At 38.8% G+C, this 27,278-nt stretch overlaps 1 protein-coding gene across 1 annotated transcript; it reads right to left on the bottom strand.

The window, feature by feature from the left end:
* Positions 1-1,187: 1,187 nt before the first annotated feature.
* Positions 1,188-26,980, bottom strand: tmem161b (transmembrane protein 161B). The gene is made up of 12 exons (XM_056233383.1): positions 26,762-26,980; positions 15,073-15,176; positions 13,385-13,471; positions 10,326-10,423; positions 10,058-10,214; positions 6,721-6,872; positions 5,828-5,888; positions 5,524-5,664; positions 4,871-4,984; positions 3,603-3,777; positions 2,857-2,953; positions 1,188-2,772 (listed from the first exon to the last, which is right to left on the bottom strand). The coding sequence occupies exons 1-12, from the start codon at positions 26,762-26,764 to the stop codon at positions 2,507-2,509; spliced, it is 1,455 nt and encodes a 484-aa protein (XP_056089358.1). The 5' UTR covers positions 26,765-26,980; the 3' UTR covers positions 1,188-2,506.
* Positions 26,981-27,278: the final 298 nt, after the last annotated feature.

Below are 27,278 nucleotides of genomic sequence, written 5' to 3'. Positions count from 1 at the left end.
TAACACAATAATGAAAAACTAATTTATCACAGACAGTGGATCGGTCATTAAAAAGATACCTTTCGAGAAGATTCGATCGTTCGGGCACTGGGAACGACGACCCTCAAAAGCACTGTTTGGTGGGCCTCATAAATGGTTTGTGTGAATGGAGTCTTCTTACGAAAAGAAAAGAGCCTCTTCGGCTGTTTGTTTTGGAATTTGTCTCATTGATCCAAGAGCGGCAACTAAAAGAGGAGGCCAGTAGGCCTATCGACAATAGCACTCAGGACAACAACTCAGCGTCACTTGAAGGAGCACCATTCATTTTATTCACGATAACTCCGACTTTAGACGATTAACAAGACTCAATTGTATATTTGGAATTTTTGTAATTGAGATTTTTTTTTATGTTTTATTTTAAGGGGAAACCCCCCCCAAAACTGTGTAGCATACAACAAAATACCGAGGACAATGATTGTGTGAAAATCTTGACAGAACAAGCTAATGCTAATTCTAAAAATCAAGAAAAAAAAGAAAAAAGAAGTTAAGTCATGTTTTCTTGACAATCATTTATTAAACAAAGTGAAAAGTAATAAATAAAGATAAGTACTTAAAATGCATTAAAGACCAACAGAGCCATTTAGGCTCAAGGGTTTTTAAAACAGATCCCAGCTACCTCCCTATACTGGAATACTGAGGGAGGGGGAAAAAAAGTGAATTGTCTTCTCAATTTAATATGGATCAGTTCTAAACCTGATATACTGTTATTTGGCATTAGGGTTAGAAATGTTTAAAGACATGCTTAATGAAAACATCTTAAAAAGGGGGGTACGTTTTTAGTAACATTTTTAATACATTTTGGTCAAATTGTTTTGATTTGTAATGGTGGGGGAAAGGGGGAGAAAACCGTAAAGGTGAGGGTAAGACTAAAATGGCCCCGCTTATGATTATCAAAGGTTGTGAATGTTTACAGTTAAATTAAACCCCCCATTGCATCCATCAATCTTCACAGCTTGATAATCAACAACAGGAGAAAACAAAACAACACAAAAAGCTCTCAAAATTTGAGTTCAGGATTTTACTGCCATGTTATATTAAGTGTGCTGTTGATGATAACAGACGCAGCTTTGCAATATAAATGCCCCTGGAAGTCCACAACATACAAAATGTATATTTTTAATTTAACTGATATTAGTTCAAAGCCAAGATTATGTCATATTTGACTGTTTATTAGGGGCACGAGGGTAGATTTTTAAAAATAAAATTCATCATAACTACAATCAAAAATCAGGAAGGATTAATACATTCATTGTCTGCGTACCCTCCAAAAACTCATAAATGGAGGATGAGAGTAAGACTTTACAGTAGGTTAACACTAAAAAAAGACTAACAAACAAAAAACTAAAAATGTATTTAAAAAATACTTCAGATATGTCTCTGTGTGGTTTCGTAACTGTAGTGCCAAAATGTCACAATATTAAAGTGGACATCATTAAACCCCATGTTTCTTTGTGATCAAGCCACATGTTCTGCCTCTGCATGTGTGCTTTCTGATTTCCAGCAGGAAGTACTGTACACACTCATGGGGGAATACAAGCGTACTTGGCACCTTCACATGAAAGAAATCCTGTTATTTGATGCATTACAGAAAATCAATAGACTCCATACAGAAACATGGAGCACGCTTACAGGATGTGCTTGATGTCACTGGACCCGAAATTCAAAGTGAAACATCTGACTGGTTAAATGACGGGGAAGGGTATCAGAAGAGCGGAGGCAACTGCTTTAGACCTTTTTTTTTTAGTTAGCTTTTATACATGATCAAAATGCCCTTTTTAGATTTAGCCACCAGCAGCAGGGGTCACTGGGAGCCTGCAGGCACTGATGTTAACACACGAACCGCCACTCTCACACGCACATGCACACTTAAATTATCTCTCAGTCTCCTACAGTCAAACAAAACTCTCCTCGTGAGAAGGCTGGCTTCAGTCCATCTGAAATAAATACACCTTTAATACATACTTTTCTTCTAGATCAATCCCCTCATACTCTCAAAGCTCGACTAAATCACTGTTTCCTCTTCATGTATCAGCAATGAAAACCTCCCCTACAGCAGAACCCAGTTTCTACTTTGGAGGAGTAAAACATAAAAAAAACACCACTATTAAAAAAATCGCTGTTCTTATGAAATTCATCTATCATAATTTTCAACTAAATAATAAAATGTCAAAGACTATGAGTGATCCCTTGCTTTCAACCTTCTGGTGGCTCAAAGATGGCAGAAAGTTGCAGCCCCTTCAAAATCAGCATTATTTTGAGGTCTCCTTCAGATGCCATCCTCCATTCGATGAATATAACAGTGACTGCATTATTACTTTTGTCATTTTTTTGTATTTGTTAGGCTAAAACAATGTGTCCATGGATGAAGCACATCAGAGAAGAACCCGGCTGATATGGTTGCGGAAAAGGGGAATGTTCCAGGGCCTCGTCGTGCCGCACAGTTCAGTCGAACAAGCCCTTCCTGATGCTATGCAGCCATCAGATACTGGTGGTAGAAGAGGCCGAAGAGAGAGGTGGAGAACAGGCAGGCGGCGGTCCACCATGTGAAGAAGGACAGGAGCCCTCGAAAAAGCAAGGGGGAGAAAACAGTCCTCAATCCCCCGAGAGCGACCGATAGCTGGGCCACAGTTTGAGAGGCCTGCATCTCGCCTTGCCCCACCTCAGCGGGGCTCGAGTCCTCATTTGATAGACACGGCAAACTCTCTTCGGGGTAAATCGCCCACGAGTATCCACCTGGGGGTGAAACGAGATTATGAAAAATTCAAGAAACCCCACCGTGGCAAATGAGAATGTGTTGAGAAGAACCTAATGTCTCACCTAATGTCTTTAGCAGCAAAGTAGTGTGTAACAGCATCACCAGAGGTGCAACGTACTGGAGTGCTATTACACACAAGTAGTAAAAGACTCGGGCGACCTGTGTGAGGAAAAACAAATTTGCAGTTAAAACATTTAGGCAAATTTCATTCAAAACAAGCAGCTTGGCTTGGAGAGGAGCTCATCAAACAGACTCGCTGAAGACTCACTGGGAGCTTAAGTACAGAGGGAGGCTGCGAGCATATGAATTTGGAGCAGATGTAAGACCAGACACCCCTGCGACTCTACAGCCATTTGCGAATCTCACTTATGGCTTGGAACATCAAACGGGCTCTTTTCCTCAGCTCCAGCTGTGGAGTGCTGTGGGTTTTGATCCTTGCGCTCCACTAAACTCAAATAGCCTCCTCATTTTGGAGCTTTGAGGGCAACAATGCCACGCAGTCCTTTTTCATACCGATATATTTCCACCTTTGAGGAATGTCGACACTGTAATGTAGGCCCCTAGAGTGGACGCCACAAGAGGGTCCCTGAGTGCATTTATTAACCAGTATCAGATCAAACATCACAAGAACAACCTAGTGAAGATGGGATACTTGGGATAGATGGGATATCGGGCAAAATAAAAGGATGGCTTTCCATCACAATAACTTAATTGCATATTATTAGCATTATTACATGACTACTTACTATCTCGCGATTTTTAATGTCAGTAAGAAGAAGACATAACAAGAACAAAAAGTGATAAGCACCATCTTTTGAAGGTCCACGGTACTAATGCGCCCTGCTTCCTTCTTCATCTGCAAGACGCCCTTCTGGGCCAGGTTGAGGTAGGCCTGGAGATGATGCCGCATCATGGCTAGTCTCAGCACACACAGAAGCAGGATCACCCACAGACGCAGCGTGTCATATGTCTTTTCAGACATTCTGAAAACAGATGAAGAGGAGTGACACACCGAATCAGGGTGAGCAAAACTTGCCCAAACCGTAGGATTTGACTTGAGCAGAGAATAATTAACAAAGGTCTCACTGACCTTTATATAAATAACATCTCTTTAGGTCAGCAAGAAATGGCATTCACAACCCATTTTACTGCCACAATGTGATGATTTATGAGTGAAACAAAATAGGGCAGGACTGGATTGATTGGATTGTGAAAAGTGGGCATTCCACATGAGAATGGAGCCTGAATGTGAGTTTGAGTGGATTGCCCAAGGATAATTCCCTTTCTGAAATACCATTGGAGGCTGAAGGACAACTTCACTCCCAAGAGATCAACTTATCACAATAGTAATGCCTTTTACCCCATCCCAAATCTTTTGTTATCCTTTATTACTCTACCATTACCTGACATTAAATGTCTGTGTTGTTAACTATTGGAAAGGTTTTGAAAGACTGCATACAGCAGCCTAATATATATATCACCTATATGCCTATTTGATTTCATGAGAAAGCTTAACTATTTACAAGTTTGTCGATTTTGTATGAATTCGTATGATTTGATTTGCACAAAAACATACGTTTTTTCTAGAAAAAAGCATGACGGTCCACCCCTCAATCTAACCATCAGTGGGGGGTAAGCAGATAGTACAAAAGCGTACAAATGAGATTATACGAATTCAGCAAGATGTAAAATAGTTACTAAATGTCATAAGAGTGTGGGCTATTTGTCAACATAATTTCCACCCTTCATGGCATCAAACAAAGCCATTTCATAGGCAGAACAAATTATTAAAAAACAATACCTTAATTATAATAGACATCCATTTTCTTCTGAATAATGTGTACTGATGAATCGTGCACAATAAAACCAGGAATGTGTATTAACAAAGTAATCAGGGACAATTTAGATTTCATGTTGACTTTAAAGTGAATTTCCTTTGTTTACACCAATGGTCTTGATGAACTCCAAAACAAGTTTTTTTTAATTAATCAAGAACAATTCAACAAACTAGTAATGCAAAATGTCATGTTGACAAAAAACAACAAAAAAACACATATTGTAAAATAAGGTACTCACAAAGGCACACCATCTTTCCCAAATGTGGGATTTATTATGCAATCCTTTGTTATGGGCTTCACCCATAGCAGTACCATAATTAAGGGGGCCAAGAAGTTGATATGCAGCAAAATCCTGAAGGATGGACACATAAAAACAAACCATTACACATGGCAACACACAAGAGTATCAATATCAGTGGAGCAGTAAACATCAACTATCACGAAGTACCACTGCTTTAAATGTAGCATTTCACCAGCACAAGAAGCATGGAAGTAATCCAGGCCTTAAAGAGGTCTAACTGTAAGCCTCATAGTGTCATGAGAGCAGAAGAGGATTAGCTATGTGAGATGTGTAATGCCTAACTCCTCTTTTGTAAAACAGTTACCCTAAAGCCCAACGCTGGCTGAAAATGGACAACAGGTCCATCTGCAGTATAATACTGGTCTGCTAACTTGCCGAGGATATAGTCAGACACTGATGCTCCACATTAATTAACATGGAAATATTGCTAGTGGCTTCAATATTTCAATACAAATTCAGGTTGACAGATCATATACTCTTTCAAAGGACAAAGAAATACAAATAATTCAAACTACTAAAGTGACTGGTTTCAACAAAATAGTAATCATAAGGATGATGAGATAAATTGTATATTATTTTGAAACATTTACTGTGTGACTTTGCAGTCGTTAAGTGTGAGGGCATCAAGATGCATCTGGGCCAATCGCAGGCCAGGGAAGGTGAGAAAGGCTCCAATGAGAGCGCAGAACAGTGCCAGGATCAGCTTAAAGGTCAGCTTGGATATAGGGCCCCTGTAGAGGCAGAGGAAGAGCAGGGAAGTTCACCGCAGGGAAGCCCAAACCATCACATACACGGTTTAATCCTAACCCACAGAGACATGGTATACTGTATACACACACACACTCCCTCTGTACTGACGAAGAGGGTGGGGGGACACATGGCCATAATACTCACTGGGACTCAAGGCCTTGGTTCTCCAGAAACTGCACGGCACTTTCGGAAAAATTAGCAAACCCTATGAAAGGAGAAAAAGGAGGATAGAAACAGTGTATATCGACAGAAATTCTTAAATATAAATAAATGTCACAAAAAAATTAATGGTAGGGGTGTATGATAATATCCTCATTCATTTTGTATCGATGTGCGAGCTGACATTAAATGTGAGAATTTGACAAATTTAATGATGCATACATCTAACAAAAAATATATATAAAAAGCCATTATATAGGTAAAAAAAATGCTTCATAGTGGGAAAGTTCAATTCAGTCACTGCTGTGAACTAGCCACAACACAGAATATGAAGAATATGAAAAACCATGACTGACCTAAATCAGCCAAGGTACCAGCACGAAAACACTCAACTTATTGTAGCCTGTTGCAGTTTAAATCATAATGCCAGAATGACATGAAGTGATGCGAGTGATTCAAATCAAAGAGATTAAAACGGTCTACAAAATAAAAGCATGGCGACTGTCATGCACCGTTATACCATTTTTAACTTTGGTTAAGTAAACTGGGAAGCCAAAGGCTTTTCTTTTGTCGTCTACATGTGTCCACATTCCTGGTGTTAAGTGACATCACAAACAAAAATAACCAATAAAACAATAGCTCCCCACATTTCTGTGAAAGTTTCTTTCATTCCAGGACTGGTTAGTGTATGATGTGAGTGATGAAATGGAAATATGCAAGAGAAAATAGCTTTCTTTTTTTTTTTTTAAGAAATAATGTAACGTACAGTTACACTGTCATGTGTTAATTTTAGAACAAAATGGTCTCACATTCTATGTTACTACATACTCTAAAAAAAGAAACCGATACACAAAACACCCAACTTGACACTACTATACCTGTCTCGAGGCCAAATTCCAGGTAGTTCTCTGTGACAATAAGGATAGCCATTGCTTTCACGAAGAAGAAAAAGGCAAAGGTGATGCAGAGGGAACGCTCACCGCCCTCCTCTAGTCTGAAGTAGTGAGCCGTGAGGGAGAAAAGGATCTTCCTGAGAAAAACTTAAGCTAAGGAACATGGTCACAAAGGGCACTTTTGTACACTATACCTAAAATTGCTCTCGAAAAACATCAGAAAAAGGCTTGAATGAATTTGCCTAATTAAAGAAATATTCTAGGTTATCAATTAATAATATTGGGTTATAATAATTGTTGTATACTTGCCCCATAGACGTCCATTGTAAGAGTATAATCTAACAAAACATTTCCTTCATTTTACAAACTGTTACATATGCGGTTGATAGATTATGCTGTTGGATTTAGCAGACTTTTCCTTTAAGTGCCATTACTCTGATGGATTCTTCATATAAACTCTGAAAAAAGCTATAATGACATATAATTTATTTCATAAAAATAAATGTTATATTAAATATTTATATGTAATAAATATTTTATGTTTTGCTCTAAAAATCAAAGCGATAAATCGATACAAGCTGTGTTCCAAATTTGAAGTTGATATCTCAAAAAATGAGCTTTCAGTAAGAATTTGTTTGAGCGCAGAACCAAACTAGATTTTAAAACACTAGGCAACATACACTTGAAGACTTTGTAAAATGGTTGCAGAGAAAACCTGAGCATCCTAGACTAAATAACTGAGGATCATACACTAACAGACTTTTCAAGTAATTTTCCAGCCGGAAACCAAACTCACACAGAAACATTTGAAAAATGTTGTGCGTTTCAAAATCACCTTAAAAATATCAAACATATTTAATATCCTCCGACTGAATGGGATCAAAGCCTGAAGCTAAAAAAATAGTCTGTTTACTGTCTACACAACACAATTTTCTGTGAAATCGGTCAACTCTGACTGCCCAAAATCTGCCGACTAGCATCGGCAAAAATCAATGAAAAAGTCATCGTACAAGTCTTACATTTAGTGTCACAGCAGCAGAGAAACGCATTTAAAACATACCCCATCAAACAGTGTCAAAGCTAATATCATTATGGTGAGAAACGACAAATTTGAAAAGCGTCAACAGACAGAAAACATCCAGCTGCACCTCTTTGTTACGACCGGTTGCCTATATGTGCCCGTTTTGATTATACTGGTCTAGGGTCAATCATTCAACTTGTGGCTACGTCGTGCAAATCTGCAAGGCAAGCGGGCGGCCATCTGAGGAAATGTTTTAGTGACCATCTCTTTGACAAGGCCATTTTCCCCACCACACACTCTCCACTGAGATCAGGAAAAATGGCTCCCTCCTGTCCACATTCAGCCATTTGCACACATACAGACCTATCATCATCGTCATCATCTTCATCACCCTACCAGGCACCTTCCTTCGTTCCTCTCTTTTTCCCAGGCAAATCAGTCCGGTGGGCCGTGAAAATTGGGCCTCCAATCTTCTGTGGCAGGCTGAGCTAGGTAAAGGGCAGTGCCGAGCGGAGGGAGATTGATCTTTGTGGACTGTGCCGAGGTTAATGTGTGTGATTTGGTGCGGCACTAGAAGGGGAAAGTAGCAGGTAAAAGGCAACAGGTGCAGCTTTCATCACTCATGGCTAGACTGTCCCTGCATCGAGAGCTTCTCCACAAGGGTTGTCTTTTACAAAAGGATGTTTTAACATTTAAGGACTATGGACATATTATTAAATAAAGTACTTTAAAAGTTCCTTCTGGAGTTCTGTTAAAATAACAAAAGGCTCCCTGTGTAAGTCAAATCATGTTTTGAGAAACGACAATATTTTCAAATGATTCTATTATTACTAGTGGTGTTTGTTAAGCATCTCCATTACTAATGTTTGCGATTGTGGATTTTAAACCCCAAACTGAAGTGTACAGAATGATGATTAACCTCAAATCTTTTTAGAACACTCTTTAAAACTATCCTTTAAAAACAAGGCACATCCAAGCAAATGTATAGCAATACCCTGGCAACCACAAAAAAAATCTGAAGTATTGTTGCGTTGATATTTACACAGGCAATACCAGTCACATTTCCTTGAATGTGATTAAATATATTATTATATTAGTATATATTAGTATATATTTATTTTTATTTTTTAATGACTGAAAGAGTTGGCCAAGCTTGGTGGTGGTGATGTCAAAGTTGAGCGACCGTGGTGTAGTTCGTTTATAGCCTAATGTTAGCTTTTTACTTCTGGCAATTGTATTTAGGCTTCAAAATGTATAAACGGTGTTCATTTTTGAATGATCTTGATGGACAAAACATGCAAGTATCATAAACTTTTGTTGATCACAGAGATTATTTTTTGCGATAATTCTAGGGTTTGTGTTCACACTTGTACTTCAGTTCACTTGGTTCGTTTGGCCCGGACAAAAAAAAAAAACTAAAGGCACAGGGATATGTTATTTTATGACGTATATTTCTAGACAGAACTTACCGAACATCCAAACCAACGCTGTGTGCTGAATGCGCTGGATGTATATGCAATGGTATTTTGACCAGCTGAGAACTCGTGAAGAGCTTATAAAATGTGTAAAGGAGTCAGCAGCAGGAATCCCTCCGTCACACACACAAACGAAGATCTGCTGCAAAGACACGCGGCTCTCCTTACCGAACTGTGATGGGCAACATCGCAATTATGACGAGAAACTGGTTTGCTTGATTATTCTGTCCTTTTTAAGGTCACATCTTGTGACATCATGCCCCAGTTTTGGTTCGTTTAAATGTCTTTGGTCTGTATTGCTTTTATATTTTATGGAAGTGGACCGAGACCTGTTGTTTGGTGCGCACCAGGGTTCGGAATTTGGATGGCAGCGTTCACACTTATTCAAATGAACCGCACTGACAAAGAGTTTTAATCAAACCAAACAGGCCAAGTATCACACACCCTTAAAAACCAATGGGGAATTTTTGGTAACGCTTCCTTTTACAGTACAGTACTTACGTGTACTTACAGTGTACTTACCTAGAAAGTACTGGCTAATATATGGTAAGTACATGGGTTAGGGGTAGGTTCAGGGGTAGGTTCAGGGTTAGTACCTAGTTATTACCCAGTAATTATAATTACTATAATAAGTACATAGTAAGTACATGGGTAACAGGACTGTAAAAGGAAGAGTTACCGAATTTTTTTGTTTTTTTTTGTCGAGGGAACCAGTGTTGATGCTGATTTCCAGGTTGGCCTATTTTAAATCATCACTGCAGCACTCTACAAAAGTATTACTTTCTTTAAAAAAAAAAAAAAAGTAGTTCTAGCTCAAAAGGGATACATGACAAAGGCCAAGACCAGCAGGCTCCACACCACACTGATGTTCATCTCTCCACTGGGCTCGGCCACACAGAAGTACAGTTCAGTGATGAGATACACCACTGTGGCGGCCACCGTAAAATCCACCAACCACTGGAATTCAGGAAAATAATGCAGAGCTAGACAAAAAGATAGCCAGACAAAAAGAGAAGCTTTAGAAACCAGATTTTCTTAGAAGATCCATTAAGCTCAAGGATTCATTGGGCATACAATGACAACAGGTGAGTTACCAAGTGTGTCCACTTCTGCAATGCACTTAGTCTCCAGCTGAAGGTCGATGTCTTTGGGAATAGTCATCGGCTTGTTCTCCAAGTGCCCATTGTACTTCCTGAGAAGTAAAACGTGAACATAGCACATATAATAGTTATGCACTGAATGTAGGCTAAGCTGAAACAAACACACACATTACCAAGGACATTTCAGGCCAAAAACCAAAACCATTCACTTGCCAGTATTACTGAATAAATTGTATTAAAGTTGCTTTTTATTTATGCTTTTGAATAAAACTGAATATAAAACATAACAGTTTATTATTTATTTTTCAAAGCGCATTACTCAAAATCTCGGCCATACATAAATAAGAATAAATAATTAGCATACTTCATGAATTTTTTTTTTTTTTTTTTTAAATGATAACAGTATGTTCTTCCAAGTAACCGCCGTTATCATCCTCTGCTGCCCAGATAAGACAGAATTTATTCAAGAGCATCTGGGCTACTTTATCCATTCATTTATGATGTTTCAGCACTCTTATAAGTGGCTTCAGTTGTAAGATGATGGGGCTTCTCTGGCATTTAACCTCATTACACAATGCAATGCGTCACATGACTCATATCTTCTTCCTGACGGTGAGAATCCTGGTTGCTACGTGAAGTGGGATGTCATCATCAGGGTGAGAAGTTCAGAAGCTCCCACTTTCAAAAGACATTTGTGTTTCATTTATTTTGTAATACTCAGCTAACTTTTGTGGAATAACTTTTATGGAATGTCAGAGTTTAAGTTGATTAAACTAATGAAATGATTTCATAAATCTGTCATGTTGACTACTGTACTGACCTGCTCTTAAAATTGAATCTACAATACAGACTACAATGAATTAGTAATATTGAGTCAGTGGTGACTAACTTCAGCCCTATTCGGATGGTACTAGTTTTCCTCGAGGACGTTAGAGAAATTTGTGTTTCACAATTGTACTTTGTGATGTTAATCCCTGTTTTTCTCACACAGAATTTCAGGGTAAATTACCTAGAGATTTTCAGCAAACTCAACAGTCCTCAGAGAAATCTAATCCTATCCGATTAGAGAGTCTGGGATTGCCCATATTTTATTAGAAATGCTTCTCCTCCATGTGTGTTTTGACATACCTGAGCTACCGTTTGCACACCATTTTGCTTTCATTTAATTTCAATAGAGATGATTTTAATAATCTTAATATCAGTGTCAGGCAAGATACTTTGTTTAGATTTCTCTGCTCATGTATGTGGGTTTATATTATAAACAGCCACTTCTATAAACTCATGTGAAGTTCATTTAAATAGGGTTTTGCCCTATTAAAATGGCAATATAAATTATCCATAGATTTGTACAGCATACATGGTACACGCAACCGCAGCACATGACCTTCTGTAACGCCTCCATCTACAAAACACACTTCCACCTTTGTAATAAACAGAGATGTTATTCCAGTCAGAATCAGTTAATGAAATCACATCGTTTAGAAAACTAATCCTGCCCGAATAGGTTTTTGGAGAACATTGAAATAAGTGTCATTTTGACCATTAAGTAACAACACTTTATTATCATTGTATACAGTGCAGTACAATTCATCATAACTCATTTGTGAAATGCTGTGATACGAATGGATGACATTTTTTTGTAGTCATAATTATGAGCTTTCATAATAGTTTGGCCAAAAGCTGAAGTGTATTTTTTTCCTTAATTTTTTTATAAAGAAATATTTATATTTGAAACAATAACAATAATAATTTTAAGGAAATTAAGAAAAAAAAAAAACTTCAGTTTTTGGCCAAATAATTATGAATGCACATAATTATGACTAGAAATTGTTACCTATACACTACTGTTCAAAAGTTTAGGGTCGGGAAGATTTTTTAATGTTTTTGAAAGTCTCTTGTGCTCACCAAGGTTGCATTTATTTGTTTAAAATTACTGTAGTGAAATATATATATATATATTTTTTTAAGTTTTCTATTTTAATACATTTTTAAATGTCATTTATTCCTGTGATAAAGCTGAATTTTCATCATCATTACTCATCAGTCTTCAGTGTCACATGATCCTTCAGAAATCAGTGTTGAAAACATGTGTGCTGCTTAATATTTTTGTGGCGACTGTGATACATGTGTTTTCTAGATTCTTTCATGAATGGAAAGTTTAAAAGAAAAACAGTTATTTGAAATAAAATCTTCAGCAACATTAGTATAAATGTATTTACTGTCCCTTTTGACCAATTTAACTTTTCAGGGCACCTAATTATTATAAATTAAGCTAAATTTAATATACAATTTTATGGCGAGCAAGCAAAAGAATAGAAAGAACTGCAAAGCTGGTATCAACGTGTGGGATCGGCAACTTAGTTCAAAGGACAGCAGATTTTCTGCAGACTAACTGAGGGCTCTGTCTCTATTGGAAACCAAACACAAGAGTTTGCACATTTTACTGGGGATTAGAGGAGCCCTCCTCGCTCTTGAAAAAGAGCTAAATCCACACAACGTTCAAATCAAACATATTTCCACCCATCTCCAATGCCGTCTGCATGACAAAGAATAGAGAAATGAATGTCGGGCTCTGCTGGGAGCGGTGGGATATTGGAACGGGGCACAGGCCTTTGCGTGAACGAGTCTAGTATGCAAGCTTTCTGCCCCGTGGCTCCAAGCCAGCTGAACCTGAGATTCTTGGACTTCTCCTTCGGGTCCCTGTTGTTTACATAGGTCAGTGTGCACAATGGTGTTCAGCACAAAAGCACTGTGGGTATGTTAGTCTCCCTGCGCTGGATTGCGGCATACCTGCCTGACAAAATGGCCCAAGAGCTCCCTGCAGAGCAAAAACGGGCTTTTGTCTGAGAACAGGAGGTAGGTATAATAGAGCTGACTATCAAAACTAAGCTGCTAGACACGGGCTAGTCTACCTTTTCAGGGAATTAGCACTGTACGCATAGTCCAAAGCTTTCATCCACGGCGGAATATAGGCAGCAAGGCTGCTTGATCTTCACAAGCAGTCAAACAAAAGTCAAATGTGCACAAAAATATAGAAAAATGCGGTGTTGTACCTGTCCTTTTTGCTCTTTCCTCCTTTCTGCTGCTTTCCAGCCAAAGTCCTCAGCTCATCTTCAGTGGGGTGCTGGTACCAACGCAGACTAACAAGACAAAGAGAAGTATATCACCACCATCTCTGAAATACAAAGAGCTCTAGAAAAAAGCACATGCTACCATTCAACACACTAGCATTTGGTAGCATTAGTAAGATTTAATTTTTCTGAAAGAAGTCTCTTAATGCAAGGCTGCATTTATTTGACCAAAAATACAGTAAAAACATTCATATTGTTAAATATTATTACAATTAAGAGTTTACCATTTTAGTATATTTTAAAACATAATGTATTCCATCCTGTGATGGCACAGCTGAATTTTCAGCAGTCATTTCTCCAGTTTTCAGTGTCACACGATCCTTTAGAAATCATTCTAATATGCTGAATTGGAGTCCAAGAAACATTTCTTATATTGAAAACAATTAAGCTGCTAATATTTTCGTGGATTTTTAAACCATGATGATACATTTTTTTAGGACTATTTGATTAATAGAAAGTTCAAAAGAACAGCATTTATAAGAAATGATAATAAATAAATAAAAAACATTGTAATAGTCTTTATAGTCACTTTTGATCAATTTAATGCATCGTTGCCGTATCCATTTATTTTTAAAAGTCTTACTGACCCCAGACTTTTGAACGGTAGAGAAAAGAAAATGTTGGTCAGAACTGTTGTTTTAAAGAAGCTTACTAATAAAAGAAAGTTTTGTTTAAAAATCACCCCAAAATTTTTTGCAGCTGTCATCATTTAGTTTCAAACCATTATGACTTTTATGACAGAACAGATGAAAATATATTTTGAAGAATGTCTGTGTCCATACAATGAAAGTCAATGGGGTCTAAAACAGCATGCGATTCAACCAATTGACTTTCATTGCATGGACCACTTTCATAATTATTTTATGGTGCCTTTGTGACCTTTTTTGAAGGTTGAAAGCTTCAGTCTGCATTCACTGGAACTGCATGGAAAAGAGCGACAAGCGCAGCCTTCTGAATTTCTCCTTTTATGTCTCACGGTAGACACAAAGATGATCACATGAATTTTAATTTTTGTGTACACCATTTTTCAAATGATAAAGATAAAGGTTGTTTGATGCTAATAAAATGAGCAGATCTTTGGTGGCAAACATTTACCACAACCCCTTCAACTTTGTTTAGAAAGCCGGCCTGTCACGAGCCCTGAGAGGGCTGTACTGCTTTCAGTTTGTTTTTTTGCATGTTTACTTCCTAATGAAAACTTAATTATGAAAGTCTCCTGGGCAACACTTCAAGCCCTGCACTCAAGCCAGAGTTTTCCCAAACTATTTTTACAGCCAAAAACAAGCACAGATGAATTATTGAGCACATTTGGAGGAGCTGTTTACTCTAAACACATATGGCTCTAATTAAGGGGGGAAACAAGCATGGCTTGTACTTTCGTTAGCAGTTCTCTTGGGTTGCAGCGCTTTTTGATGATACCCTTTGGTCTTACTGAAAACCCATAATGATGCATTTTTGATGGGCCCTTAATATGAACAATAAAACGAGGGACATGCTCGCAGAAGTGGAGCAGGATCTGTGGTTTGTGTTGTTAAGGATTAAGATGCCATTTTAGGTTGACCATCGAGAGGGATGCCAGAGTGGCACAGTGGGCTGTACTTCCTCATTACCTGCCACTGCAGAGGAGCCATCGTGCAAAGGAATAGTGGGGTATGATCTTCTGAATCATGCTGGCCATTACCATGGTAACCACCAGCTGCACACTGATCACACCCTGAAGGGAAAGAGTGAAATATTAGAACACTTTCTGATCGCACCAGCAAGAACACAGAACAGCATTCAGACTAGTTACTAAACCTCATTTGCCATTTTGGTTGGCAAGAACATATGATTTTGAAACCAAACTAGCTAAATTTGAGGTGAAATTTGTGGTCTTGCAAAATGAGCATAAAAGGACTCAAAATACTTGACATTTTCTTGCAGATATGCATTTCAGTAAAAAAAAAAAAAAATGGAATGTCTTTAAGGCACCTACACACTATATAATCAGGCCGATTTTAGGCCCAATTCTCCCCTTCTGACAATCCTAGGTAAATGGTGCGTTCAAGTCATCTCGTATAGATCGTATTTACGAGTTGAACGCACTTGAACGCCACCACAATGTCGTAAATACCAGTGGGGAGTTCGGGATTTTCTCTAAGCCCCGATCTTTCCGAGTTGTGGGCGTGTCACTGAGAAACATGGCGGAATACCACAATACTTAAATATTATGCAGTGATATCGTCAAGGTTTTCTTATTTACAGCGCAGTTAAGCGAATTGCCTGCACAGAATATGATGGCATCATAATATAACAGTGCAACATGTAACGATAAAGTTGGCAGTGGCTTCATAAATTAATTAAAAACATAAAAAACAAAGTACATCCGATGCACATTTCTTTGTTCTTCATTTTCTAGAACAACAGTTTAAGAACCTTACTGTATTTTTATGTAATTAATTAAGAGAAAGTACTCCGCCATCTTCCTCCGACAAAAGTGACTTGAACGCACTGTCGTCGTAAACACGACTTCCCACCTCGTACGTACGAACTTCCCCAGGAGGACTTGAACGCACCAAAAGTCCAGATTATTTTAATGGTTCGACAGATTATCTTATCAGATTTTCCTGTGATCCAAAATTTTGATATCATTTTTGAGAGCCTGCTACAAAAAACAAAAGTCTCACCATTAAATCCATGTCGCAAGCACACAATTACAAAAATGTTCTCAATTTAATTGTATGCAGCCTATATGACAGACTTGCCCTGCACATGTTGCACTTAAAGGTATTGTAGGTAGGAATTTTATAAAAAAAACTTTTTTCAAAATTTGTTTAAAATTTCTGTATATATCAATGCATAATTAAAATGTAAGTACTCTGAAAAAGAAAGTATAAAAATCGAGTGTCTGTAGACCTCTCACGACAGCTCATTAAAGACAGCTCATTATTTCCATTCACTCCACCCCCTCCCTTCTGGGCTCCTTCCAAAGCCACGCCCCCAAAACACATGAACTCGCGACTCCGACCGCTGAGCTGAAGACACATTATTTACCTGAGACGAGCGGAGAGGAAGGAGCATGTGCATGTAGTGACATCATGTCAGAATCACATGTAATAAAAAAATCTAACTTTATCATTATGAAGATAAACAAATAAGATGTATTTTAGTACTCACTATTAAGCTAGCATATTGATATTGGTAAAGTTTAAAATATATATTTATTGATTCGCTAACGAGCTAGTTATCTATAAGGCAAAGCTAAAAACAGGTTGCATGATACACGTTTTTCCATTGCCATCATTTACACTGTGATGAAGATGAATTTCGTGTAACATTCATAACATATATGGTGTTCTGCATGTAAGAGTTTCCATGATGAAAGCATTGTTGACTCTGATGAGGACTACACTCCAGAGACAAGTACCGCATCGTCAGCTCGAGGACAGATCCGGGGTCGAGGGCGAAGCAGAGGAGGTCGTCACAAGGCGTCACTTTTCAGCCCCTTGAGGTCTCAGTTCTCCCGCCATCGCTGGAAAGCCACGCCGATATTGACACGCGTTTTATTTCGTTGTTTATCCAAAGACTTTTTGTTCATTACCTTTTTTAGTAACGTTACTGTCTTCCTTTTTTTGCCTGGTTTGCCTTCGCGAACTGCATATGTGAATTTTGATTGGTCTTTCTCTGCCATTGTTTTGCTATTCCTAGGTTCCGTGCCTCTTGAATTACTCAAATCAAACGGGTACGGGCAAGTGGGCAGGTCCTGTGTGGCAAAAGGGTGGTTGCCATGGTTGCGAGAGAGTGACAGTCGCCTAAGCCAATCCTTTGTTTCGTCCCGGGTGGAAATAATGAGCTGTGTTTAGTGCAGATTAAACGGTTTAGAGTCACTCGATTTTTATACTCTTTTTATCAGAGTACTTACATTTTAATTATGCATTGATATATACAGAAAGTTCAAACAAATTTGGAAAACAGTTTTTTTATAAAATTCCTACCTACAATACCTTTAATTCTTTCTTTTTTGAAGTGATTCCAATCATATTTCTAGCAATAAAAAACCCATCATGGCAAACAGTGCGCATCTGAAGTGTATCAGCTGAAGGAAATAATCTATTATTTATCGGCTTTAACATATCGGCCAAATCTTCTTATTGGGCCGATAACATTAAAAATTACCATATCGTGGTGCATCCCTATGTGTGTTAAGAGTGACGAAGAACGAATCTGCTAGGAAGAACAACATCAGGGCCGCAGCAATCTCAAATCATAAATATCCAACATTGAATATTTAGGATCAGATATCCTGATGTGTGTGGAGAATCCAGCAAGCTGACTGAAGAACAAAGCATCAAACGACTTTATCCAAATCTTTTTCTTGTGAATTTGCAGTCCAAACACTATTACAGTAACTTCTTCTTGTCCACCGTCTGCCATGTTTGTTTACTCTAAAATCACGTTTGAACGTGAGAGAGATTTTTGCGAGATTTTGCGAGCTTGCCCGTGTTCGCAGTCGGGACTCCAGAGTTTGTGAATGGAATCTGATAGTGTGTGTGTGGTTAGCTGTCTTGGTCACATCGTGGCACTCCACACACTAGTCACGGAACAATTAGTTCATGCGTTAATGACCTCAAGGCTAGATTATTGTAATGCTCTACTGGGTGGTTGCCCTGCACGCTTAGTAAACAAACTACAGCTAGTTCAAAACGCAGCAGCTCGAGTTCTTACCAGAACCAGGAAGTATGACCATATTAGCCCGGTTCTGTCAACACTGCATTGGTTGCCTATTAAACATCGTATAAATGGTCAAATATTGCTGATTACTTACAAAGCACTAAATGGTTTAGCTCCGCAGTACTTGAGCGAGCTCTTAACGCATTATAGTCCTTCACGTCTCTTGCGATCTCAAAGTTCCGGCCAGTTGATAATACCTAGAATATCTAAATCGACTGCAGGCGGTAGATCCTTTTCCTATTTAGCACTAAAACTTTGGAACAGTCTTCCTACCATTGTCCGGGAAGCAGACACACTCTGTCAGTTCAAAGCTAGACTAAAAACACATCTCTTTGACCTAGCATACACATAATACATTATCGACTTCTATAATTCAATGTTAGGCTGAATATATTAGGTCAGACGGAACCAGGAACACTTCCCTTAAATCCTGATGTACTCATTACATCATAAGAAAAATGGCATCTACGCTACTATTAGTGTCTTTGTTTATCCCGAGATCCAGGCCGTTTCCAGATCTGACGAAGGACCTTTGCCTGGACCCGATGACAACGCAGTGCTGAAGTGCCAACTAGCCTCTCCTTATGGAGGATCCCTATTCCACTCTACAGATAAAGCGTTGTGGAAATTTCAGTTCATGTACCTAGTGATAAAATAAAATTCTGTATAAAAATGTATAGGCAAGACAAGTAGTTTGATTAGGCATGGTTTGTAGGGAATTACAAACCTGCGCACATATATTCAAACGCACATAACTATAAAATCAATTCTTAATGCGCATGTGAATGCCATCAGCGTTCATCACAGGTTCGCGTTTAAAGTCTGTTTAGAGAGAACGGTGTTGTCTTAGCAAGTGTTGTCTTTAATAACAAATGATCATTTCGACGGAAGTGAATCAATCAAAACTAACTTTAGCTGGAAAATAACATTATTCAAGAACCGCTATAAAACCAAACCAATATCTGTTACCTTCATCATTATATGTTTATCTCTCTAAAGCTGGTTTGAAACAATCTACATTGTTAAAAGCGCTATATAAATGAGGATGACTTGACTAGTCATGTTTGTGGCCAATCTGATTTAGTGTGGGGCAGACTTTAAGTGGAAAAAAAAAACAGGCTAAAAAGTCCATAGCAAGGGAAAAGTAATGAATTTGTTACCTCAAAGGTAATAACCTTTGCAAATTATGCTGACTTCCCCAGTCAAGCACCTACTCTGTAATTTCCTTAAACACCCAAGCATCAAACAATCCCAGCTACAGCGTGGGAGGACCGCTGGCATCAATGGGCAATCTCACCATCCACGCGTGTAAGGCACAGTGTCCTGACCCTATGTTGAGGATGGTGATGTGCATTCAAATGATCGCTGATCCGCACAAATTGCTATGTGTCTAGCTAGCCATTTTCAAACTCACACAAAAGAAATTTACATGGCAACATGGCTTGCGTGTCACTCAGGAATCATGAATCATATTGTAGAGCAATAATAGTGCATGTAAATCACATGACAGAAAAGCTAGGAAATTATCTGCAATATTCTGTGATATCGTAATTTTGAAAGGTTGAAAGGTTGACTTTGTTGAGTTCTGTTCCACGACTTTGGAGCCTAATTGTCAAGAGTTGTGGAATGCAATGGTCCCATGTTCTTGAAAGTCTAGCAGTTTATTTAGTATACAAGACTTTTGGATGAGCTTTTTGAATTAGCATGAGGGGTACATGAGTGGAGCGTTCGCATTGGCCGTGAGCAACTGAGCACAGGTTTATAGAGCGGAATATTGTGCGGAGCGTCACACCGCATGAGTGAAATCTGAGCACTGAGGGGCTGCATATATTTTCGGGCCGTTTTTTTCTTTCGGACAATTTTCAGCAGACAATTTTCGGTGTCTGAAATGTTGGTGCGTCCCTAAAAAAAATTATTGTACATCTTTTTTTCAACTGAATTTTTTTTAAAGTCCCAGACCCCTTTTTAGTTAGTAAACATGGTGACGTTTTTTGTGTGGGCGGAGCTTAGGTGGAGGCAGAACGATCCCTCTGGCCGCTTCACTAACGTTAGTTTGCAAGTTTTGTTAGCTTGTTTTTTAACAATGACTGGAGAAAATCCGATTTTATCTTAATGTGCAAGGTCACTCAGTGTCCAGGACCGCGATTGTTATTTGCAAAAGTTAATTTTAATGGACGGAACCAGATTGGCTGACCCGTACACGCTCACTCAATGGATGGACGATCTGACAGGATTAACGTTAACGCTACATCCGGTTGAGTGGCCTGACTATCCGATAGAGAAACCGAGCGTAAAGAAAAACTGAGGGCATATAAATCTTTAGATGCCTATAACTATGCGATGAATGGTCATGTACAAGACTTGTGTGGCAGTTCTGCCTAGCCAGCGCAAAGAAGACGACAATGTAAAGAGTGACATTACGTTGCAATTTTAATGATGTGAATATTTTCTAGAAATAAAAATATAAAGCATATTCATTTTTCATTGATTCTTGCACCCAACAACACAACATTTAATAATAATAATAATAATAATAATAATAATAATAATTTAAGCTCCTTATTATGTAGCCGAATCTGTGCTGGTTTGTATTAGCCGCCTCCTGTTTTAGGTGTGTTCGACATCGGCTGCATGTAACCGATCAGCGAGAGTTGCCGCGTGCAGGCGGGGAGGAGCTGCAAACGGAGACGTGAAGTCGGACACTTTCTGGTTCGCGTAGTGACCGCTCACGTGGTGTTTGCATACTTTACCACAGCTGAAGTGAAATAAATGCAATATTTGCCAAATACACAGATATTTCAGACCCATTTTCATTCAATAGTTTACTATTTCATAGGCTACAGCATCTATTTAAACAAGAATAAAGTTCAAGCGAAGCCTATATCAATGAAGTGGAGTCAACGTTTTTTAATCAGTTTTATTTGATAAACATGACAATATAACATCACAACTACATAAAAAGACTGTTTACAGTTATAAAAAACTGATTTGTGAGCTTTAGTGGAACTAAAGGTGTGAGAATAAACACGAAACGCACGTGATCGTTGTCATGCGGTGAATCCGGCCAATCGTGGAACAGTTGTGTCGTCATCAGAGCTTGTGCAGCTGCTCTTGAGAAGCTGCGCTGGCGGAGTCCTCCGGCTACAATCGAAACGCTCTCGCGGTACTTTGATGGCATACGTCACATGTGGCGTCGGCGCTGTATCAAGTCGGACAAAATTTCTAACCGCCATGCACTGCTTCAAGTCAGCCACCGATCGGTCTGCGCAGAGCTGCATGAAGTCGAACACACCTCTTGCCTCCAGCTAACGCTGTGACGTAATTGTGACGTCGGCGCAAAAGGGGTCTATAAAGAAAAATTCTAAACCCATTATAAATGTTAGAAGTGTATTGCTAAAACATATTACAAAGACTATGAACTGTGAATTACTGAATTGTGGAGTTAGACCGTTAAACAGTTTTTCACCATTGCTATTTTCCGGATTTTTTGGGCGGGGCTAAAACGGGGCTCGATGACGGACTGGAGCCCCTGAGCTCGTGGACACGCCCCTACTTGATGACGCACTGAGGCCACTGAGGCTGGCCCCTCCCCAAACAATAGAGCACATTCGCATCAGTTTGGCGCTCAATCGCGAGTTACTGTCAGTACTATTAGTTACTACAGCCTACAGTTTGCTAGCTAGCTATGCCTTCGACACGGAAATGCGTAGGCTACTACCTGGATGCGATCATGTACAAAACAGATCGGTGTCTTTATTTAAATTTCCTAAAAACGATCACACCAAGAAGAGGTGGATTAATTTTGTAAAGAGCCAACCTTGATGGAGAGCTAAGGATCACCGCCACCGCCAACACCCGCCTCTGTAGTGATCATTTTACACGGGATAGTTTTATAAACTTTAGTCAGAGACAACTGGGATTCACTGATAATCCGCTGTTACTGGTGAATGGGGCCCAACGACTATCTCCCGCCTCGGCCTTCATCTCCCCGTCCCGAAAGCAGTTTTCCCACGAGTGGAAAGTTTTTTAGTCAACCACATATTACTCTGTGCTCGTTTTAAAAACCCAGCATCAAGTATTCCAGTCAGAGGATCAACAGCTGTGATATTTAAGCACTGCTGCCATTTAATTCACAGTAAAACACTGTGAAAAATGAGCTTCTCGTTATACCTTTCACTATGAAAACCTCACACTGATGTGCAGCACAAATGCAAAGCTTTCCATAACAACTGAAATGTTATATTTCATTTATCCCGCTTTTCACCACTTTGACAAATACCAGTACCTGCACTGAGGTAGTGCCACACAATGGCACAATAGCTATAATGTGCTGGTCTGAAACGCATGAAAGCAGCCACGTGCGTCTTTTCACTGCTGGTCACAAACATCTCTGAGAGAACACAAGCCAGCATTTAATGTTTCCCTCACTTAACCGGAAACAGAGAGGTATCCCATTGCCATGGTTGAGAATTATATAGCCCATATGAATGAATGGGAGACTGCCGGGAAAAGTGCTATTAAGTTGAATCAATGAAAGATATTCATACGTGGTGGTGGGCTAGCCTAGAATCAAGTGTAGGGTACAATTGGGCTAAATGCACACCGTTTCACTGCTCCCATAGTGTATGATAGCAGAAAAATATAATATCTTTTTATTGAACATTGACGGAGCAACAGATTTTGTGTGAAAATAAATCATAAAAGTGGTTTGCTTGTTTAAAAATGGTATAAATGTATGAGTTGACGAGGGGGGCCTTTTACCCCGTGTGTGACAGCATTGAGCAAAAGGCATGAAAGGATTGATACGAATACTTTAGCTAAATAATATGTCTTCACTAATGTCTAAGTTAAATCTTGTTCAAAACAATGAACTTCACTTCGGCAAAGTTTGTACTATTTTTGGTTTATTTTGGCTGAAAATCATTAACAAGACATTTGTCTCAAAATATAGACAATTTTATCGATTCTCGTTTGCTACATAAATCTACAACATTTTAAAAACCATTAAATATGACATAAAATTTGCGCAGAATCAACTTTGCGTTGCTGTCCGCGATCGCATCAAGGATCAGCCAAATTTCCACGTGCATCCAAGTGCTGAGCTGAATTTTGTGCCATCTTGGATTAAAAGAGAATAAAGTCAAGTGACTCTTTTACCCCGGTGCGCCTTTAGCCTCGTTGTACCTTATATTTTAATATGTTGTTTTATTAAAGGTGCCCTAGAATGTTTTATTTTATTTATTTTATAATGTTTCCTGGGTTACCCTTATAATGTTAGTATGTTTTTTAGATAAAAAATAATCATAATTTAGAAATAAATGGCATTTTTCCTAGCCTGCTTTTAGCCTCTGATTTGAACACTCTGTTTGAAGGGGCGTGTCTGCTGTGGGATTCAGTGTAACCGCGGCCACTGCTGTGATTGGCTGACATGCTTGCATATGAAATAGCTACTACGCATTACATGTGAAACTCTCTCCCGAATACTTTTATTACTGCTATTATACGTTTTTACTATAACAGCTATCGAGATTAACGAATCGTGAGATGTTTTTAAAGTATTTAGATCTATTCCCATCACATAAAATGTTGCCGTGATGAGCATTGAGCAGATGACAGTGTGTTGATCGCGAGAATGAAGATCTTATCATTGCAAAGCAGTTTCTGCACCCTCTCTGCTTTCCCCAATGCAAACACGATGATGTAAATACAGTAAGAGCTTCGTTGTGCAGTAACGTGCGTCATTGATTTCATAACGAGTTTGGCAAGTGTCCAGATAAACTCGCGCTGTGTGGAAAGATTGTTCTTTGATCGCTTTCTGTATATAGTTTGTTCACAATTTAAATACGATTATTTTCATCCTACTAAAAGAAACGATGTGAAGCTGATATTTTAGTCACTGGCTTGACTTACTGATGCATAAACAGTATTGAACGATTTTGAGAGAAAGATTACCTGTCTGAACTTGAACAATTACACATCAGAAAGTGTTGCTTGGTAGCTCGATCCGAGGCCAGCTCTGTATTGGCCCAAGTTGAGGAAACAGTCGGTGAAATGTTTGGAAATTTCCAGAGAAAATAAAATGAACCCATTGTTTCTTCAGAGGCTCAGATGAAGGAACTAAAAAAATACTTTTGTGTTCATGTGTACATCCACACTGAGCAACTGCCATGCTTCGGCTGCGCAGTTCCGCCTGGCATTGAGGGCTGGCATTATGCAAATATTTGGAGGCGTACATATTAATGATCCCGACTATTGCGTCACAGTCGGTATTGTGTGGAGAACCGACCGTTTTTCAGGGGTGTTTTTCATAAACGTGAATTAAATGAGAACGCGAAAACAGTCCAGTTTGAGATTCACTCTATGTCATGTCCATGCACTGAACTCTTGTTATTTGACTATACTAAGGTAAATTCAATTTTGAATTATAGGTCACCTTTAAGACACACTGGCATGATAAAAGTGCTTAGGAAATTGAGCAATCAGTTTTATGTGAATAACACACTTTTTGAAGATATTACAATTTATGGAGAAATACATATTTTATTAATTCAGAAAACATGGAATGAGGATGAGGAATGAGGATTTTTAAATTTGAAGGATTATTTGGAGATATTTCCCGAAGGTAGAGGTGCAAAACTTAATGTCCATCCAACTATCAATGTTGAGATGGGTCAGTTTCCAAGCAACTTCCCATTAGTCAACTCAGACCATCAGAAAAGCGTAACACCTTAAGATACCAGCCTAACATCCTGGACATTCTCCTTAAAAGCGTGACATAAAAAAGTGTGATGCCTCCCTTGCTGGTAAGTTTGATCGGTCAGTGTAAGTCACCATGAGAGGTTGGGGCAGAAGAGGTAATTGAAGCAGCATGGTCCACTTATCTGCCAGTCTAGCAGTGACCTGGACAGCACAGGGGCCAAATGAGCTCTGAAGGGGGCCACTGAAGATAACCAGCAGGTCTAGAAGCCCAGTCACCATACGAGATAATGGTCAGGAGGAGAGTTGCTCTGGTAAAGTATGGATTTTTGAGCTCTTCAAAAACACCCTGTGGTGACACGTCCAAACACTGCAATTAATTTCCTTCCATTACCCAAGTTCTCACTGATATGTTGTATAACTGTGGAAAGAAACTGACATCAACCTAAAACTGATATAATAGCATTATTATTAGATGATATGATATAGTAATTGCATCACCTTAAAACCAAATTCATCATATAAAGCAATCTATAATGTACAGCCTCCAGCGATCCAGAAGTTCTGCTGAGAGTTAAATATTAATGAAGCATTTACAGAATGTAAAATAACCATACTTGCAGTCTTGGCCTCTATAGAGTGCGTCCATGTGACAGGAAGTATGTGCGCAAAACTAACTCAGCTCTGAGAGGTATTTGAGGCTAAGCCTATTCCATAATTAATCGTGTTGTTAAGGTACTTGTGTGTCCCGAAATCGTACGATTTTGAGGAAAACTTTCCAGTGCGAGTTAACTTAATTAGAAAATAAAATGGCAGTATAATGCATTGGTGCAGAGATGAGTATGTGTATTTTATAAAATGCTTGCAACTGCTTTTTATCAATAGAAGCACCACAAAACTGTCACCTGTTACATAGGGGTACTACCTAAACAGTTAAAGTGCAAAGTATTGAAAATCTAAATATAGCTCTGTAAAAGGTTCTCTTGCAATATCACAACACAATGTTTTAGGCCTAAGTGTTTCCCATCATGTAATCAACAGTTCTACACACACTTGATCACAAACCAAATACAGGAAATACGTCACGAGAGCAGACAAGGGATCATGTGTGCGTATTGGGACAGGCCTATAATTTGTGTCTTTAATTGAGCAGTGACAGCTTAGGAGTTTATAGTTAAAGAGATAGTTCTCCTAAACATGACAATTCTGTCATCATTTCCTCGCCCTCATGTCATTCCAAACCTGTATGACTTTATTTCTTCTGTGGAACATTAAATGGCATGTTTTGCAGACTGTTTGTAACAGTCTCTGTTTCTTTTCATTAACACCTTTTCCACACAATGAAAGGTAAAAGTGACTGAAGCATAACATCCCTTTCTGTACAGAAATACATTTTACACCAGTTTGAAACTTCTAGAGGCTGTGTAGTGTACATGATGACAGAATTTTCATTTGGGTTGAAATTTTGTGTCATTTCTTTCTGGTTCAGTGGGTAAGAGACGTCCTCTGGAGCCCTTCCATGACGTCATCCAGTGGAGGGCATTCTGAGGTCAAAAGCACCTGCACCAGGTGAGGCACATCCTCCCCCTACTAGCATGTCGTGCCCAGTATTTACAACTAACTACCATTAAAATCACGCTAAATTATATCATTCTTCATTTCTGTTTAAAAACTATTACATTAAAACATTATTACATTAACATACGATGTAATGTATGCAATCCATACGATGCAATCCTAATGTAAAGAAATGTCTGCAATCATGCTTCTAGATCTGGATCATCTATCATCAGAATGAACAAATAAATAAGATATCCTCTCGTTTTATAACTAGCACAAATTCATTGAAACATGACAGTGATAATAATGCATTCAGATGATGTGCTCACTTACCATATTGATGTTGCAGTGCAGTAATAGATCTCAAAGCCGGTTGACACTCTGAGCACCCCGGAGCGGAGATCCAGCGGCACGGAGCACATAAGCCTGTCTTACGGTGCTGGTATTTGAGAGTACTGTGTTGACAGGTAAAACGAATACCTAAACAAACATCCCACTGATCGAACCGCGGCTTCACTGTGTTTTCAACTGCAGTAGAGGTCACGCTCAGACTCTCGGCACTGGGCTGTCACCGACAGCCTGTACGGTTTAATGACTGCTAGAACGTTTTAATAATGAAAGTCTGTATCACTTTAATGTTCCGGATTGATTATTTACATTTATTTTTGTGTTTATATCCACATTGTTAAGTATATTGGTAATGGGAACGTTGAATTATTCTCATTTTTGAAACAGGCGCTGTTTTGGGCGACTTAAGTATCTTGCAGGACCCCTTCAGCGGAAGTAGGGAAAGGAGCACATGTGACGTTTTCCTACCGGTGTTGTTAACCCTGCACGGGACTGAGGAATG

Source organism: Rhinichthys klamathensis, unplaced genomic scaffold (assembly GCF_029890125.1).
Source record: "Rhinichthys klamathensis goyatoka isolate OS25496 unplaced genomic scaffold, OSU_Roscu_1.1 h1tg000369l_1, whole genome shotgun sequence".
NCBI classification, from domain to species: domain Eukaryota; kingdom Metazoa; phylum Chordata; class Actinopteri; order Cypriniformes; family Leuciscidae; genus Rhinichthys; species Rhinichthys klamathensis.
Note: the sequence above shows the minus strand (reverse complement) of the source record. Positions and strands in the feature narration are given on the sequence as shown.